This window comes from Glossina fuscipes, unplaced genomic scaffold (assembly GCF_014805625.2).
Source record: "Glossina fuscipes isolate IAEA_lab_2018 unplaced genomic scaffold, Yale_Gfus_2 0, whole genome shotgun sequence".
Lineage (NCBI taxonomy): Eukaryota > Metazoa > Arthropoda > Insecta > Diptera > Glossinidae > Glossina > Glossina fuscipes.
This window is the reverse complement of record NW_023998414.1, coordinates 38,561,433-38,581,184: the sequence shown is the minus strand read 5'-3', so window position 1 is coordinate 38,581,184 and position 19,752 is coordinate 38,561,433. Positions and strand designations below refer to the sequence as shown.

Genomic DNA, 19,752 nt, shown 5'->3' with positions numbered 1-19,752 from the left:
TAGCTACCGCACTTCAGATTTGAACACGCGAAATATGACTAAGGTAATCCCAAATCTTCTCTACCCGGCTACTCATGCGAACATCATGTTCGTCTGAAAAGTCCGATTTGTTATGTCCCGCCCACAATTTAGGATATATATATATATATATATATTTTTTTTTGTAATATTCGATTAAAATGAAAAGTATTTAAGGTTCTTCCCGGTCGAATATAAAATTCTTACCGGTTGTTCCTCTCTTTTTTATTTTCTTTTTTATTATGCGTTTTCGGTAACCGCTGCGTTTTTTTTTTCCCCCATCATAAATTGCGAAATATAATTATATTAAATAAACAAAGTGAGAAACAAAAAAAAATCCAAAATATAATTGCATTAGGCAAGTAAACAAAGTGTAAATCAGATTTCATTAGTGAGGTTAATGTAATTCATTATAAACATCCCCTGGTTATGTATTAATATGATGTGTTCACAAGTCTTTGCACTGCTACATTGTCCACTGGTTATCGATGTGGATGCCGTTAATTACTGATTCCAGTCCCAGGGGCTATTAGTGATCTACCATTAAACACTAATTCGATATAATGTCGTCATAAATTTCATTATTATTAGTTTAATGTTAATCTTTTTTTCCTATAACTGTATTTTTATACCCTACACCATTTGCGCTTCAAGAGTATATTAAATTTACGCGTATATACGCACCCTCAGCGAAATTGAGATTAACAACATAATTGTTAAGGACAAATCTAGATTTGTCTATTCGTCTGTCCATCTGTCGGTTTTATTATTTCATTTTTAACCTTCATGTCGTCATTTTTGAGATATTTTCATAAAATTTGGCATATCGACACACATGTGTACATGTTTTAGCTTAAGGATGAACACTATCTTTAATCGCTCTCCATATAAAGCCTTATTGTGAATAGTCTTTACATGAATGAGTACATTTTAGACGTAGCCATGTAGGGTATTAAATGATTCGACCTTGTCTCACAGCAGTGCTTTTATTTGTTTTTAATATAACTGAAAATGAACAAATATAATACGATAAAGTAAACAACTAAGCAAACTTCTACTTGACAGTAAGGGAATCTGGAAATGGAGTTTTGATATTCTATAATACTATTGCTATAGGATCATCCATAATTTGTTGGCGAAAATTCTCATCGTTATTTATCTATATGAGTTTAACGCAGTAATAAGCAAGCAAAAAAAATTTTTTTCCGAGGTGTTCTTAGTTGAGTTTGTACTGTCGATGAGTAGTTTAACATCTTGCATATCTACAGTTGATGCCGTATTCAAGGGCCGCTAGAACTTCTTATGGTTTTTTCAAATAGCAAGCCCCTATATTATATACATTATCTACGGGCGGGCGAAAGGTTACGACATAGGCGGACAGACGGACAGACATATGCTTAAATCGAGTCAAATTATGATACGAGACATATGGAAGAATGTCTTTACTTCATAGGATTTTTTCAAGCTTTCTTCTAAATATTAAAAGGATTTTAACTTTTAAGTGAATATAATGTCATCCTTTGATGGTAGCTATAAAAAATAAAAGAATATTTTAATGGATGTCTTCGTTACATAATACAGTGAAGTGTAATTGGAATAAATGATGAGTTTATGTAACTATAATGTTCTTGTTTGCCCTTTGTACGCCTTTATACAAATGTATTATGTAAGATTTTATCATCTTTGAAATTTCATTTTTTACATAAACCTATACTTGAACAGTTTAATAACACTTTTCACACGAAACATTTTTTTTTTTTTTAAGCTGCGTTAAGAGATTAAAGTAAAATAAATCTGCGTATCCCTCCCTTAGTTAGGATTAAAAAACCTTTTACCTGGACTACTATTTGCAATGACTACAAATATACATAAAAAATGTACATAAATTTTTATTACTGTTTTATAGGATTTTCGTGTGTCACAACTAATGATATTGATTTCTTTTCGATATGTTTAAGATAACAAAACCGTAAGAGAAATAAATTTAATTTCGTTCTTTGTCACATGGTCAGAGTGTAGCGACTCAAGTTTTATGTGTGACGTGTTTAAACGTAAAATTTCGAGCCCTATCTGAAATACATTGCACTGCACAGTAAGCAAAGCATACGTTGAAAAATATTTCATCAGAAAATGGTTTCTCCACGTATTTGAAAAGTATTTTAATATTGGGACATGGCCCACTTTGTCTCATACAATTACTCATGTAAAAACTTTTCAAAATAAGGCCTTATATGGGCACTGATCGAAAAAGTAATATGATCCGAATCGTTTTGCAATAGTGTTCGTCCTTGAGTAAATTACATCAAAATCTCTCAAAAAAAAACCGCGCACATATACCAAATATCCCTAAATTTGTAGGTAGTTTAGGTGATGAAATGTATTTAATATTGTAGGTCGTGACGGTCCTTGGGGTATGTATTATTAAGGCAATTAAAATGGATTTTTTTTATTAACACCTTTTACAATTCACTTTGCGTACTGTGCGATTGGTGCGAACAGTAGGTAGTAAGAGCTCTTTCTCTTTACAATGAACACAGTTTCTTATAGGTGAAAGTAGTCCGCCTTTTGCCTTTCACTCTTTTAAAATATCTTTGAAGTTTTGTTTCTTGTCTTCGATGTTGGATTAATTTTGTTAACTTTCCGCTTGAGTGGCCGAAGGCAAAGAATCTCGATTAGTAACTTAATGGCCGTGAGTTCGAATCTCAGGTGCGGTAGAGTTTTTAATAAAGCCGTTAGCCTTAGATGCTAGCGATTTAAGATCTTAGTCTTAGGATTTACTTCTCAATTAGTTATGCAATATAAAATGCATTTTAATCTTATTAACGGACAAAAGGAACAAACATTACCCGAAACGGATTAAACAACTTATAATTGGTTCGGCATTATGGCAGCTGCGAGAGCATAAAGTGTCTTGAGACACTGCTGGGAATATGATGATTATTAATAAGCTCTAATAAAGTCGAATTTTGGAAAATTAATTTTTAGTAAAATAACCGAAAATGTTACGATATTGATAACAACAATTGCAGTTGTTAGCAAATAAAAATTAATAATAAAAGGTTATCGAAGACTCTAAATTGAAACCGTTTTTCTTTTTCTTTTTTTTTGTTATATTCGCCGGACTAAATCAATATTTATTGGTTTCTCCCAGGAAGTATTTTAAAAAACTCGAATCTCGTTCGAGGCCTTTAAATCAGATCTGAAATTTATTTAAAAAATATTTAGCATTTTGTACAAAATTATTATTATTATAATTATTATTAAAGCCTTGGCGCCTCTAAGTCTATCTATCGGCTTGAGATTTGAACTCACGACCATTAAATTGTTAGTCGCGACTCTTTATCTACTCGAGAACTCAGGCGGATAAAATAAAAATATATACACATATATATATTTATATATATATGCGTTTACAAGGGTAACTAATACGTAACTCATTACATGTTGACATTTATGTACACATATGCGTAAATATTTATCTACTTATGTTCGTTAAATAAATGCTTGTGTGCATTGGCCTGCATATTATATTATATACGAAAATCAATATCGAAAATTAATAATGAGTTAACATGTCGGAATACATTCGCAATTGCAAACATCTATAGGTATATCTATCTATAAGATATATAGCTATACGTCAATATATGTGTAAAAATATGTTTACTTAAATTCATTTAAAATAGACTGACCTCTCAATATAAAACAATTGATAATAACAAATATCACTGCCTTCTATGATGATGTTATATAATGAAGTATTTTCATGTTTTTCCCCTTTGTTTTTATTTATTTATTTATTTATTTATTTATTTTTTTCTTCCTTTCACTTTTACTTATAGTCAATAAATATTTAAATTTCACCGGATATATAAAACGTAAACAAAATTTTATATATGCCTGTATGTATATGTGCGTGGAGTTTTGTGAAATCACGTTTTATTTGCATTAATAAAAATAAATTTAACATTAGTGGTATTATATTAAGCAGGAAAGGCGCAGAGTACCCATCATATTGATTATGATTTCACGTGTCCATCGTAAAATTTTGCCTTTGTTTTTTTTTTTTTTTTTTTTTTTATTTATAAGTAAACCTAATAAAATTATAATATTAAAAAATTTTAAAAAAAAAAAAAAAAAAAAAAAAAAAATACATTGAATAGCACTGCTGAGCACTTTTATGCAATGACTTTTTGCGTTTTCCTTTTCCTTTTATCCTTTATAAACACTCTTCAAACGAAACAACTCCTTTTCATTGATTTCATGAAGTAAATCGTGCCCTCATCTAAATTGACGATGATGAATTTACAGAAAGCCGTTAAAAATCGATTGTTATGTAAGCAAATACGCAGTTTATCGTTCGTCATTATGAGCGCGATGTGTGTGGGGTAAAAGACTTCTCCTAACTTGATGATCGATCAAAAAAAAAAAAATACTCGCTTCGATTGATGAAAGCAAACGCGATAAATATTCAATCGTTATATAAGTCATTCACTGTACAATGTGCACGGAACTATCTATTAGCTGAAAAATTTTTCATTTAAATTTGAGAAACACGTGATAGAGTATTCGTCTTGACTAATGAAAATTAAAACAATTTAACGACAACATTTTCTTAGCAATTAAACAATAAATAGTTTATTTAATGGCCAAAGGAAAATTATTGCAATAAATGTTGCTTTGCATATAAAAAATTCAATCTTCATACGGTGAGGAAATTAGGATGGCAGAACTTCAAACGGACACTTGCTTAGAAGAGGCTAAACACGCTCGTACCTACATGCCCGTCGATTGAATGGCAGGCAGTAGTAGAAAAAATGTTCATATAGTTCCTTTCAACTTCAAGAAAAAGCTTAGCTTTGGGTTTTCCTAAGCTAAGCACATCCGTAGGTTGTTATAAGTATTTCGGTTGTCATAATATCAATAAAAATATAAGTCACATGTTTATTTGGTCAGAAACTGAAGTATCTCGTAGATGTAAAGGTATTTCGTCATGTCTAGCAAAGTACATAAAGATCTACTCTAATAACATATTCAGATTCGTGTACTTAACAAAAAAAGATAAATGCTTTGCATGTATTCTGATCAGCGACGTCTATTGGTGCAAATGGAAAATTAATGCGACTTGTCAACGTTTCGATAATTTTGATCTGCCTCTATATAAAAAATAACAGCTTTTCCATTCCAGTCTTTCATTGAGTTAATCAGTGTACAAAGACGATAATCATGGAACACTCAAAATTACATTGTCAACATTCATTACTTGTGTTGCTCGATGTAAAGGAATCTGCTGCCGAAAATCATCAAAAACACGTTTAGAAGGTTATGGTGCTACTGTTCCATCCTCCCAACCGTTTAAATGGTGACGATTTTGTTGTCGATGACAAAGAGCGGCCTGAAGGAGAAAAAAAAAGTTGGAGGGCAAGGCAATGAGTTGCTGCAAGATTTATTGACTTCGAAGGGAAAGTTTTTTAAAAGTAAATTGTCAAAAAGGTAAAAGATATGTATAGCTAGGTAAGGGGCAATACTTTGATTAAATTATTTTTTTTTTATCATTTTCATACAACAAAACATATATTTTTTATAGAAAAATTTCAATTTCATCTTGATATACCCGATATTGCCTAAGCGTGTATAATGATGAATTTTCTAATTGGTATCAAATTATTTATTTGCCAAAAATCTTCAAAGAGATATAAGACAATATTACCTAACCCTAGATATGCTTATCTGCTTGTTCTTTCTATTACCCTAGTATTTACTTGTGAGGAGCAACGACAAGAGTTCTAACGCAATGACGGTACACGATGCATTTAAAATTGATATTTTGAAACTATATACGAAAATTGATTTTAGTGTACGCAACGTAAAGAGTGTTTTCAACAGGAAATTTTCATAATACTTGCTTTATTAATTGCATAAAGATAACAAATCTCATCATTGCTTACACGAATGGTTAAACTAAAAAACAATTATAACAATTATTATCAATGACAATATTTCAGTTTGACTTTGATTTGGTCCATATGCATCCGCTAAATCCATTTGTTTCGACAGTTGTTAATATGGTTGCTGCGTCAACAACCAGCAAGAAGATGAACAACGGTATCTCCGCGTAACTTGTCTCATTCGATATTTCATATTTCATAATATCTCCTCCTTATAAGCGTTGTAAGAATCTTGCAATTTCTTGCTTTTAACGTAATAAAGTCAACAGATAATTTTTCAATGATAGCTTATGTTACATGTTACATTATGTTACAAATGCTTGTTTATGTTCTGTGATTTTTAATAACAATTTGATAAGAAACAGAATTGCAAGCGAGCATATTTTTCAGTAAATAATTTCGATAGTTACACAAGATGTGCAAGAAAATGTGTTATGTAAGCAAGAAACGCTTGATCTGTAACTTTCAAATTCTTCTGAACTGTCGGTCATGTCAACATTGGAATTATATATATATATATATATATATATAGATGTGTGTGTGTATGTGTACACACGTAGAAGATGGGCGAAATAATATAAGTAGTATGTAACACAGTACCATCTTATTGCATGTTGGCAGCACTGGTTCCGCGTAAATAATGCGGCGCGTATGTAGTGCATGTCTTGTAGTTTTTGCTTTAGTGCATTAAACGCTTTGTTCTGCATCGGTTAAAACTGGCGATCGTTGAATTGTGTGATCTCAGTGATCTCTGTGATCTCTCAGAGGTGGAAAGAAGCCAAGTCAACGGTGCTCGGCTAGTCGAAGCGTCTGTTGTGAAAATAGCTGAGCGGTTTAACGTTTCACGAACGACACAAAAAACACACAAAAAACATAGTAAATGTATATATGTACATATAAGTGATATTTGTATCACATATTACATATATGTGTATATATATCATATATGATATTACATCTTTAATAGAAACGCTAAATCTGAGCTGAGTTCTAATCATGATTTCAATAAAAGCATGAACCTATCGAAATCAAAGCAGTTTTATGCACGAAGATTAAAAAATTCATCAAATGTAAGAGATTTAAATTATGTCTTCGACTATTGGCACAATAAGAATTTATTTTGATTACGTTCCGTTTCAATATGTCAAATATATCTATAGGTTAAACAAAAAATGGCACGTGTCATTTATGTATATGAGTATATGAGGTGGGCTGGCAGGTTGCCTATGAAAATTACTGAAATTCAGATAATGTACATACGTGCTTCTTGATAAAGTTAATATATATATATATATATATATAGTATATATATATATATATATAGTTTGGGGAAAAAGAAATCCATTATTTTTATATGAACTTCAGGAATTTATTTAACATGCTTCGGATTGTCCGATTTGGGTCAAATATGCACCGTTTTGTTGTATGATTTGTTGCCATTTTAAAGGTAACTTCAAAATGCCTCTCTCATAGAAGTACTAGTCTCTATTTGCAAAAAACTATAGTAGTCGATTTTCACAATCCTCCCTAGATTCCAATTTTTTATCATTAAAGAAATTTTGCAATGCAAGAAAAAGATGATAATCGCTTGGTGCCAAGTCCGGACTGTATGGCGGATGCATTAAAACTTCCCAACCAAGCTCCCGAAGTTTCTGGCGAGTCACTGTAGATGTGTGTGGCCTAGCGTTGTCCTGGTGGAACACGACACCGCTCCTGTTGGCCAATTCTGGTCGTTTCTGGTCAATCGCTATCTTCAAACGGTCCAGTTGTTGACAGTAGAGATCAGAATTTAGCGTTTGGTCATATGGAAGCAACTCATAATAAATAATCCCCTTCCAGTCCCACCAAATGCATAGCAAAACCTTCCTGGCCGTTTGAGGTGCTTCACCGCTCTTTGACCACGATCGTTTTCGCACAGGGTGATCGTATGTGATCCATTTCTCATCTCTAGTCACCATCCGTTTAAGAAATGGGTCTATCTCATTCCGTTTGGCCAAGGCTTCGCAGATGGAAATTCGATCCATCATGTTTTTTTCTGTTAATTGGGGTGACACCCAAACATCGAGCTTCTTTTTGAATCCAGCTTTGTGTAAATGGTTTAAAACTGTTTTATGGTCGATTTTTAGCTCCTGGGCGATGTTACGACTGCTAACATGCCGGTCAACTTCGATCATTTCACCGATTTTATCGACATTTTCGACGACCGGCCTACCTGTGCGAGGTGCATTTTTAACATCAAAAATTCCTGAACGGAATCTACGAAACCAAAATTGCACATAATTGGCTCTTACAGTATCGGAACCATTAAACACCATTCACAATTTTAGCCGCCTGGCTTGCATTTTCGCCTTTGTCAAAGAACAACTGTAAAATGTACCGAATTTTCTCTTTGTTCACTTCCATTTTTAACACGCTGTAACTCACAACTGAATGCACCAAACAAAAAACAGCAAAAGAATTTTTTTTACTGCGAAATGTCACCTTTCCAACGAGCATAAATCTGAAATTGTTTGATCGATACTTTACGAGAAATCTATCAGTGCAGCCATCTACCGAAAAAATAATGGATTTCTTTTTCCCCAAACTAATATATATATATATATATATATATATCTTGAACTCATAACTGTGGCTATCTGTAACTAATTTGCATTTATTTCTGACCTCAACAGTCTGACATGATCATGACTAACCAAAATTTTAAAAAATATCTTGTGACCATGTCATCTGTCGTCTGTCATGGTTTTCATTTGCAAATGAATCAATTTTAATTACTATGCGGCGTGAATGAAAATTTAATTTTAACAAGTAAAATTTTTATAAATATATTATTAAAAACCTATATAAACACATTAAAAAAAGAGAAATTATTTTATTTATAATTATATATAAAACATGTATGGGACAGAAGCTTAAATTCGTTAAAGCACTGAGAAGTAAGCATTTTAGACAATATGTAAGCAAATAAGAAGCCACAATATGAAACCACAATATATGAAAAGAAAATTGATATGTTTTTTAGAGTTTCTTGGATGATTGTGAAAACTCTTTGTGCAAGCAAAGTAAAGTTTCATACATGACTCTAGCAGTATTTTGTCAACGAAAAGTCAAGGCTTTGAATTATTCCCTTATTCGTTTAGAGAGTGATTGACTATGCAAAAAACACAAAAAAAAAAAATAAGGAAAAAAAAAAAACACATAACACATAAAATATGAAAACATAAATCGATTTAATTTAAATTGCTAAAGTAAATCTCAATTAAAATTATTGCGATCATAAATTAAATTGATGCTGTGTGCTGTGTGCTGTGTGTTTTATCTAAAATCTAATACAATTGATGTTTAAAAAAAAAAAAGAAAAAGAAAAGCATATAAGGGAATTCATATATTTGGCTGAGATCGAATCTTTTTCATACACACATTCTTCACCATCTTTCTCCCAAAAAAAAAAAATTTACAAAAATAGGCGAATAAAAAATTTAATTTTCATACTCTACAATATTGAATGGGCGTGGTTGATTTTCCTATCTTTATCGTGCGTCTATTGTTTAGAAAAGCAGAAAGTCTCTCAATTGATGTTGTACTATGGGTCTATGGCCTTCACCTATTTGGCCCATTTTCGATGCATGAGCAATTTGCAATTATTTTACAAAATTTCAAGGCCGATAGCTTCTTCTTCTTCTTCTTCTTTTTTTTTTTTTTGCAGGCAAAAGAATCTTTACCGCAAATGGACAGAGAGGGACATACTTGAATCGACTCCGAATTTCATGTTAATCAAAGATATCTATACACTATGGGTTATATTCTGAATTCTTTTTCTGGGTATTGCAGGCATTCTGACCTGATATATACGTGGTTGGGAAAAAAAAAAAAAAATTGCTTTAATGAAATATTTGAAAAATTTAATGAAACTTTATTGACAAATCGTTTTTGATTTCGTGTACATATTACAAAGTATCTACGTTCAATAGAGACAATGTATCAATGTATGTGTAGTCAAGTGTTTTTTGTTACTTACTCACTTGCTGAATGAAATCGTTCAATAGTAAGGCAGGATGAACTGATATAATTTGTTGTGTATATGTGTATGTGATGAGATTGCGTCTTTGTTTCTTTGCAAGAAATTATGCCTTTCAGGAAGAATGCCTTTCTACAAGAAATTGCTATACATAGAGACGGCAAGGAATTGCAGATATTTTTTTTATTGAAAGACACTAAGGCGGGACAGAAAGACACTATTTGTATTTGAGATTTGTAGCAGTGCGGATCCTTGATTATGTGGACGCGAACAGACAAGTTTATGTTAAAAGTCACCTGCGAAATGGATCGCTAGACCATCGAAAAATAGAATAGTTTCGTCCGCAACACATAGGCATGGAAACTAAATTTTTTATAGACTATTATATATATATATATATATATATTGCTTTCTTCGCTTGATAGGCAGCCCAGTTTGTGAAACAATGTCTGGCTGAACAGTTTTTACATCGAGTAAAACATTCAAATAAAATTTTAAAAAATATATACAACGGTATACATGGCGATAACGTCTGGAAACTTTTTTAATTAATCGAAAATATATCTGCCCCGCAGAAAGTCAACAAAGATCAGTGGAACTAATTAGTAAAGTATACAATGCTTAAAGTGTCTGCACATTTTGTCATTTCGTTGTAATTACGCGATGAGGCAAAATTTACCTTGGAAGATAAATCAAAGACAGCCTCAATCAAAAGCATAAAAAACCGCAATGACTTGACGAAAGACTTGCCTGAAACCTTCACCGCTCACAAGGCACACTTGACTTTGAGAAGGATATGAAAGAAGCTGAATATGGTCGTCATCGTGATTAAGGTTTGCGGTATTTCAAAAAACTGATTCAAGCGTATGACTTGTACGGCGTCCATTTGTTTGCTGTCGTTTTATACCTCACGCTTTAAATAATTTAAACGTTTATAAAGAAAGTTTTGCATTGAGCTTTACAAGGCGAAAAGCATACGTGTAGGGCGTACTTTATATTTGCTTGATTTGTTTGCATTCTTGCCTATATCGTGATAGTTGAACACAAACTGCGACCAAAAAGTTGGCGTCTTATCCCAATGCTACAAAAGTCCAAGGAGCACTGGCATTTTTCGCGATTTAAACGATTCCAGAGAAAGGAATTAAAGAAAGAAAACACAAGCTAAAATTGATTGATGGCGCCAGACGATAGTCGTACACTTTGAACAAACGGAATTAATTTCAATGACATAAGAAAATTGTTATTTTTCCCATATTCTGTATATGAAAGGTGCCCGGTCCCGTTTGAGGGAATTTTTATAAGATGTTATGTAACAGTTTTTTTTGGAATTTCTGTGTATATGAAAGTCAACTTGTCCTGAACTGAAAGGAAAAATATTTTAAATAAAATTTGAAAGAAATCTGGATGTTTTTGTTTTTTATACCCACCACTGACGGATGGGAGGTACAGTCATTTTGCCTAAAATGAAGCTTCGAAGATCTTATAAATTATTTACATTCTTGATTAGTATGAAATTCTGAATTGATTAAGTCATATCCGATAGAAACATTGCAAGCTTTTGCACGCACGTTAGTATTGAACATAAGCCCGCAGCCTGACACGTAAACTGAAGACAACTCCATTTTTCTAGATAATAATTGATGGGTTTTCGCATTCTCCAAATGAAGATCTCTCTAAAAATGCGTTAATTGTAAAATAAATATGATGGACACCACGACCTGGTCAATTACTTTCTTCTTAATAATACCAGCGATATGGGTATGAAATAAAAGTACTCGGAGAATACAAAACGACAAAGTAAATTAATTATGGTTTTCTTAGTGAAATAAAAGGTGAAAGATACATTTTTTTCCAATTCACTTTTCTATGACAATAAAAAAATGTATGGTGGTAGTGACTATGCGAGATTCCCAGTCCCAGTCGAATATAACTTTCTTACTTCTTCTAAATTTTCTTTAATATTATTGGAAATACTTTGATAATCTTATATTGCAGTTATGTAGTTATGGTGTTAATACCCTTAAGCACCTTAACTTAACAAGGAAAGTTTAAGTTATTCAATTAAGTTCAATAGTTTGGCCAACCAGCTCAAGTTTATTAAAAAAAGAAAATTTCACTTTTTTTTTTTTTTTTTTTTTAAAGAAAAAGAAAACCCTATTTGTAAATATTAGTTTCTTAATTAAAAATTCAAAATCAACACATTTTATATAAGTTAAAAACTCACACTTCCTTTGCAGTTTCTTTGCTTGAATTTAAAACAACTTCGGATATTAGTTCTTGAACTTACCTGCAATAGAATAAGAAATAAAGAAAACAGAAAACAAAATTAATATAAATAATATAAATTATTATTTAACAAATAAGAAAATTAAATTCGGTCGAGAACGAATTTTTTATACCCATCACACGTTTACCCCGAAAACAGGCAAAAGAAGTGAAAGAACAAAATTTTCATGCTCTATAATATGAAGTGGGCGCTGCTGATTTCTTCTTCTATTTTCAAAATAAAAGTTTATGTCGTAGAGACATGTGTATGTTGTAGTTGAATTCTAAATTCTTTTGTAGGCGATATCTTCACTTACGGGAGAATGATTACCGCAAATATTATTAAGTTGCGCCAACAGGTAGATGGATAGGCGAATAGGCGGACATGTTTAGACGTCGTCTAAATTTTTAAATTGACCAAGAATTTATATACGTTATGGGGTCTTTGCAACTTATATATGCGCTTCATAAAGGTATTGTAAAAAAACATTACATTTTGATACACTATAATATTGGGTAGGCGTGGTCAATTATTTCCATTTTTGTACACAAATGCTATAGCATCGACCATCGAATATGCTTTCATCTTTTTTTGGTACGTTTACTTACTGTAGTTTATGAGTGAGTGGGGAGATAAACTATGCTTGCAGGTCGGCATAGATGTGCCGAAACTCTCACCTCCCAGTGGTGATCTCCGGGCAACGGTTTCGGCCGGCTAAGAAGAGTTTAAGGCTTGGACTATTATAACTCGGCGACGAGTTTTTCTGAAAGATGGTTTTAGGGGTTCGCTGGGATATAGTTTTATATATCCTCTCAATAAGCCTTTTACTATAAAGGAAAGTCTAACCAGACTCAATGGTAGCTGGTTTTTGTACAAGTACAACGAATATAGTATAGGTGAGAACATGGAAATATCTGGCCATGTCAGTTGATACGCCCTACAACTGTATATCTTGAAGATAGATAGTCCGGGATTTGGCCAACCTTGACGGTATAGTAAAAGTCTAAAGGCAAAAGTGGCGTATTGCTTTATGTGATACAAAGCGCAAAGTTATAATAAAAGCTTTGTAGTCTAAAATATTTGGTACCACGGGGGTCAGGAGCCCGCTCGCAGGTTGATGTACTAGGAATGTACGCCGGAGGGTATATCGTCCCTGTGAACCCTGACTGCTGGGTACGGCCCTTTGGCGAGTATCGTGGTGGCTGTGGTTTTCACCTTTCCATAGCCATTGGAAAAATTCGAGGTGAGGATAGGCCTCACATACTTACCAGAGTGGCGGTTCATTCGGCCATACCCGGTGCACTATCTGAGCACCTCGGGGTAAGAAAGGCCCCCTTATTAGGGGATCGTCTTTCCCCCCCGGGGGGTGATCACTCAACTTAAATGAGTGCCTATGGTTGTAGGCAACCCGTCTGATTAAGGCATCAAGCCAGGTGCAGACGTTAAACCCCAAGAGACATCTGTAGTTTATGAGTAATGACCAAAAAAGCAATTTCTGATTTTTGACTTTTGAAAAACAGAGGTGCCTTCACATAACACAGCACTGCAGGCGTATCCTTACACTGCTTTCTCCCATTTTCAATACCAATACCTGCATGCAGAAACTTGTTGTTGTGGTCATGTTTCTGCCCAACTTGAAATCGATAGCTTCATTTTTGGAGCCACGAGAATGTTTACAGTAGACATTATACAGACGAACATACACACAGACGGACATGCTTAAATCGATTTAGAATTTGATGCTGATCAAGAATATATATACATTGTGGGGCCTCTGATGCTGCCTTGTGGGCGTTGCAAATGTTTTGACAAAATGAATATACCCCTCATCTCACGGTGATGGATATAAAAACAGCTAAGGATTCGGAGAAAGTTTACAAAATTTCAACTTTTATTATTCTTAATAAACTACTAATTGTGAATAATTTATATACATATATATATATATATATATATATATATATATACTAATTATCCGGTTGGATGCATGTCAAAATTCCATCATTTATTATTTTTAACAAACTCTACTAATTGTGAATAATTCATATATAATTCATATATATACATACATATATGCATATGTATTCACTAATTCTCCAGTCGGATACGTGTCAAAATTTCATGATATTCCTATCATTAGCTTACAATGTATTATTGATGCTATTTTTGTATTTTTTAAAGCATAGGATAAATCGAAATTTCGTTTATCAGTTAGTTGTTGTTGCTATCCTGTTATTAAGAAAAAATACGTTTATAGTCAAGCATTGGCTTGAAACATTTCAGATAAGTTTATGAATGCGTTACTAATTTTTAACACAGTCATATCGGCACCGATGATGTTGAATACACTGATCGACCGGATTCGTGCGTTTGATTCAGAAAACATAAAAAAATCATGGATTGAAGTTGCATCAGTTAGGCGAGACCTTAGTGATACCGTAAGGTACGGCATTTTCTATTAGCGATTCTGAGCGCTATTTGGGTCTGTTTAGATGAAATAAAATCAATTTTCTCATACGCGGCATATATCGGGGCAACACTGACTTGATTATCTTAAACGAATATGCGGTTAAAAGATGACACTTCGGTTTACATCTTTTGTGAATATAGTTTACTAATTCTTTCCTTGTCTGAAAATGGGTGAAATGTCGGAAGAAATAAATACGCTATGTGATGCTTTCAATACGATAAGGCGAAAAAAGAGGTACAAACAATGCAAAAAATGAGAATGCAGTGACGGAACAAAGGATCCAGCAGTGATTTGCTTGATTCCAAATATGCAACGCGCTCTTGTAGAAAAAGTCAATGCAATGTTGATGCGAGACCAGCGCGTACGCAGTCGGGAATACGAAAGGTACGAAACAGTAATCACATGACAGTTTGGAATCATTTGAAAGGAACAGGCGGCAAAAAGGAGCTCGAAACCGCGGAAACAATTGCGTAAAATTTTGATATATGACCCATTATATGGAGGTCATAATTCTTGTGAAACTCATAGTAAAATTTTGAAAATAAATTTCTATATTATTAGATACCAGATACGGCCTTAACTGGATTGCTACGAGCAAGACGAGAAGAAACACATACATTTAAGATTCATTAACGGAAAATGCGCACATGTGCGCGTTTTCTATATCAAAGTGCATCATAAGCTGAAGACTATAATTAATATTCATAAGCTCTATGTCTTAGATAAGCACACAATCAATACAAAAGTTAATAATAGATATTAGAGCAGTGGATAAAATGCCACAAATTTGTTAATAATTCAGAGAGCCTGAGAGCTAGAGCGTCGTGCACCGTATCCCTTAAGCTTTAAATAAACACATGCAACGGCGATTTGTTGTAACAATTAAAGCGATATTACAATATTTTATTGTGCTTGTCAATCGTTTAGTAGTTTTGCAAGTTACTTACCCAAATATATCAGCTTCACTGCCCGGGAAGCTTATACGTGGTGATAAAGGTGAACGGCCGGCTCGTTTTATCATGTCGTGTAGGCCGGGTGGTGCGTGTATCGGGCTTAATATGGTTATCTTACGATTAGGCGGTGCCAGGAAACCGCCCGATAAGGTTAGATGGGTACGCGCGCCAGTTGAGGTCGAAGCAGTCGCCAACGATTTCGTTTCAATTGTCTCGGCAGACTTTGAAATTAAAATTGACGATGATTGTTGTAAACTTAATTTGTTACTGGTTGACGTGGTTAGTGTCTCGCCACCAGTAATTACGTCGCCGGAATTATTCGAATCGTCAATTTGAGCAGAAGCACTGCGTATGCATTTTTCTGGACGATTGGTGGTGCCAGTGGTGTTACTCGTATTTGTTTCTGAATGAGCCGATGTGGAACGCACAAATTGTCGAACATGTTTCTGATGCGCTGTTAGAAAATGTCCACTCGACGTACTGGTAGGATGACCCGATACCGCATCAGGTTGCTGCAGAAAACTTTGAAATTTTGATTTAGTGCCTACCGATGACGTAGTCGAAGAAGTTTTTTGCATAAAATGCCCCGTACGTTGCTCACTGCTTACAATCGATGTACTGGATTTCGCTTTAAGTTGCTGAGATAATTTCGTCGTCGTAGTAGTGCTGCCTAAGGTATTGTTACTCATAAGTAGGGTCTGATCATTTCCACTTTGCAAACTCTGGCTACGTGTATTAGCGCTAATAGTTTTTTGTATTGCATACACTTGTTGTGATTTCTGCTGCTGCTGCTGCTGCTGCTGTTGCAACAATTGCTCTGTTACATTTTTACTTTCCTCTTGAATGACACTACTACTGGCGGAAGCAACGGAAAACGAGCGGCTAGCAATCTGTCGAGACATTTGACTAACTACACGCTTTTGATGCTGCTCTTGTTGCATCATCGATTCGGTGACAGCGTTTATTGTACCTTCGAAATCCTCAAGCGATTGATCTTCATCGTCACCCTCCGCTTCGCTAGGCGTTGTAACAATATATTGCGGTGGTGATGTACTATCGTCTTTCGACATTTTGATTTCGTATCTTAAAACACTTTGCTATAAATTACTTTCTTTGTATATTCTCCGTTTATTTCTATAAATCTTTATAGTGTGATTATGTAGAAATCGGTGGTAGCGTAAATTGTCTTTTTAGGTAACTGGATCCGTGTTAATTAATGTATTTCGATGAGGTTATTCAAGTTTTACCGTCAAGCCCTTTATGGCGTTTAAACTTATATACAGTTATATCGATAAATAAATTCGTTTTCAAGTTTTCTAAAAATCATAAAATTTGTTTTTTTTTTATTTTTTTTTTTAACAAAATTTTCGCAAATCACAAAACAACGAAATTTTGCTCCTTTTTTTTTTTTTTTTTTTCTTGTTTCAAATGCAAAGGACAATTGTATATGTTTGCTGTTATAAAATGCTCAACACAACACACTCTCTCTCTTCTATGTAGAAATTTTTCTTATGGCCATAAACGATTAAAGCACGTCACGATTAAATATTTATTAACCTAGTTTTACGAAGAGGTAGATGCAGAGGTAAAAGTTACGAAAGTTAAAAAAAGAAAATCGATAGCTATGGTTTTTCAAGCATCAATCACATTGCCTTGAATTGCATAGAGAGAATATGTGTAGCGAAGTTTTCCACTTACTATTCAATATTTTCTAAAATGCCCGCTACAATGCGCTTAAAAGTTTAAGAACAAGTATTTGAGTTGGGGAAAATGACTTAATGTTAAAACATAAATAAATTCTTCTTCGGAAGAAAGTTCAATTATTTTATATTCACCGTTACATAGATAAAGTTTAAACAATTAATTGTTGCAATTATATATGTCGATCATACTCAATATATATATCGGAAATTATATGAGATATAAGATATGCTTGTAATACACTGTAAAAAAGTACATAACATAACATAGCATCAACTCATAAGGTGATGGGAGTAAATCCTATAAATCAGAAATATGTCTCACAATTATGCCTAGGAAAGTAAATATGATTTTAATTTGCTTGGTAATTTGCTCTGTAACCCCACATTCCCCACATATCGTGCGCATGGCTGAAACACTGAGATATATTAATACATACATCCCGAGATAGATATATATGTACATATACACGTATGTACATATATAGTAATATGTGAAATGAAAAATGAGGATTAATCGTGCAAAATATGTGCACGTTACGTTTGTATTTAGAAAGAAGAAACGTGCGTCCCAGTAATTATTTATGATATAACAATGCGCCGGCAAACTCGGATCAATTACTCGGAAATTCACTTAGATCTCCAACTCAAATGGATTCATTACATAAGTTCAAGTTCGATGAGTGTTAAAATTAGATTCACGACAGACGCTATAATATATATATATATATATATATATATATATTATATATCGAAAGAATGCTATTTTTAAACCTATAACGTTTCCCGGCAATCTTTATAATTATAAAGAGAGAGAGAGAGAGAGAGAGAGAGAGAGAGAGAGAGAGGCACGTTTGTTCCTGCAACGTAGTTATCAAGTTATCAAAAATTTTACGTACATTCCGTGTATTCAGGAAAATGCCTTCAGGTATCGCATTCAAGTCCTAAGCCATCTGCATTTTCTTGCTTGCTTTCTTGCTTTCTTGCCCCGAACAGCGAAGCATGCCCGCTTAAAAGCAGATTTAATATAATTGAAACATGAAGTGATAAGTAAGGTGAACCGCAATGGCGGTTCACCCGACTTAAATTATATATCGGAATTTAATACGTTTTGCAAACTGCATTTGACAGGAAGACTCAGTAAACAAATGAACATTTTAAGGAAAGAAAACAAAAATGCATTAATACATACGCACTACGTGGACATATATATATATATATGTATATATAGTCCACATTTAAAGTGAAATTTTAATAAGAACATTTCAATTATGTGTAATAAGAAAATTTTCCCTTGAATTGGCTTTTCTGCTGAGAACTTCGAGAAAGAAATTATTTTAATAGAAAAGTTAGCTTTCAATTTTTAGCTTTTTTTTTTTGTTTTTTTTTTGTTTTTTTTAACATTATCGATTTATACGTTGCGTTGTTGTATTTCTTACCGCTTTTCAACTTTAATTTTTTTCATATATATAGATATAGATATAGAACCTTATGGAATGGGAATGAAATAAAAACAAAAAGTGGCTTACATAGCTAAGTAAAATGCTCTAAGAAAACAGTGTATAATACGATTAAATTGGTAACCGAGAATGCAATCTACCTAAATAAAGATAAATGAAAGGATTAACATCAAGCAAGGCCGATCATTAAACATCCTTCATCGTTTCACTTAATACAATTCTTATTTACATACTTTTCATAGGCGCCTTTATATGAGAGCAGATCTACAAATTGAACTGATTGACATCGCCTAAATTTGGGAAATCATTCATTTTCCTCATCACTGTTCTTATTAATCTGCATCTATTTTCATCACAATTAAATTTTTGTTATCATATCAAAGCTAACTTTTCATCAGAATGCTTATATATAGAGGGAGATAGGAAAAACTAGATCCACGTAATCCAACTTTGCTAAAATTAATTTCATTGTCAAATTATAATTATCGATAAGCTTTCCATCCCATTCGGGCATATGAAATTTGGCGGCGAAGTTTTCTGTCTTATCTGATATTATGGCAATGGGCTGAATGCACTTAAGAGAATACCACAGAAAATCTTGATTATTGAAATTGCTATGAAATTATCTGCTATCTACTATGTTTGATTAAATGTTTTAATTGATCGTGTTTAATGTAATAAAATTTGAAATTATTTGGATTCAGGCGTTTTATGTTCGCTACCTTGTTTTCGTCATAGTTTAATATGAAAATTTAAAAAAAAAAAAAAATTTTCATCACAAATACGCCGCAACGTGTATTGTGTTATCGAAACGTCAGCATCTCACTCGATAATCGTAATATAACATCTGCAGCGGCACTACAGAGGCGTCCGCATACATATACATATATATATATATATATATATATATATATATATA

At 33.1% G+C, this 19,752-nt stretch overlaps 1 protein-coding gene across 5 annotated transcripts in view; it reads right to left on the bottom strand.

Annotated features, from left to right (window-relative positions):
- Window positions 1-19,752, bottom strand: part of LOC119644694 (cAMP-specific 3',5'-cyclic phosphodiesterase) — a 390,657-nt gene that overhangs the window by 166,356 nt on the left and 204,549 nt on the right. Inside the window, exon 1 of one of the 5 annotated variants that reach the window (XM_038044390.1) lies at window positions 15,668-16,996. The exons of the other annotated variants lie outside the window; for them this stretch is intronic. Coding sequence (XP_037900318.1) covers window positions 15,668-16,743 — 1,076 coding nt within the window. The 5' untranslated portion in view covers window positions 16,744-16,996. Of the gene's footprint in view, window positions 1-15,667; window positions 16,997-19,752 lie in introns of those variants that run through there. 5 annotated transcript variants of the gene reach the window in all.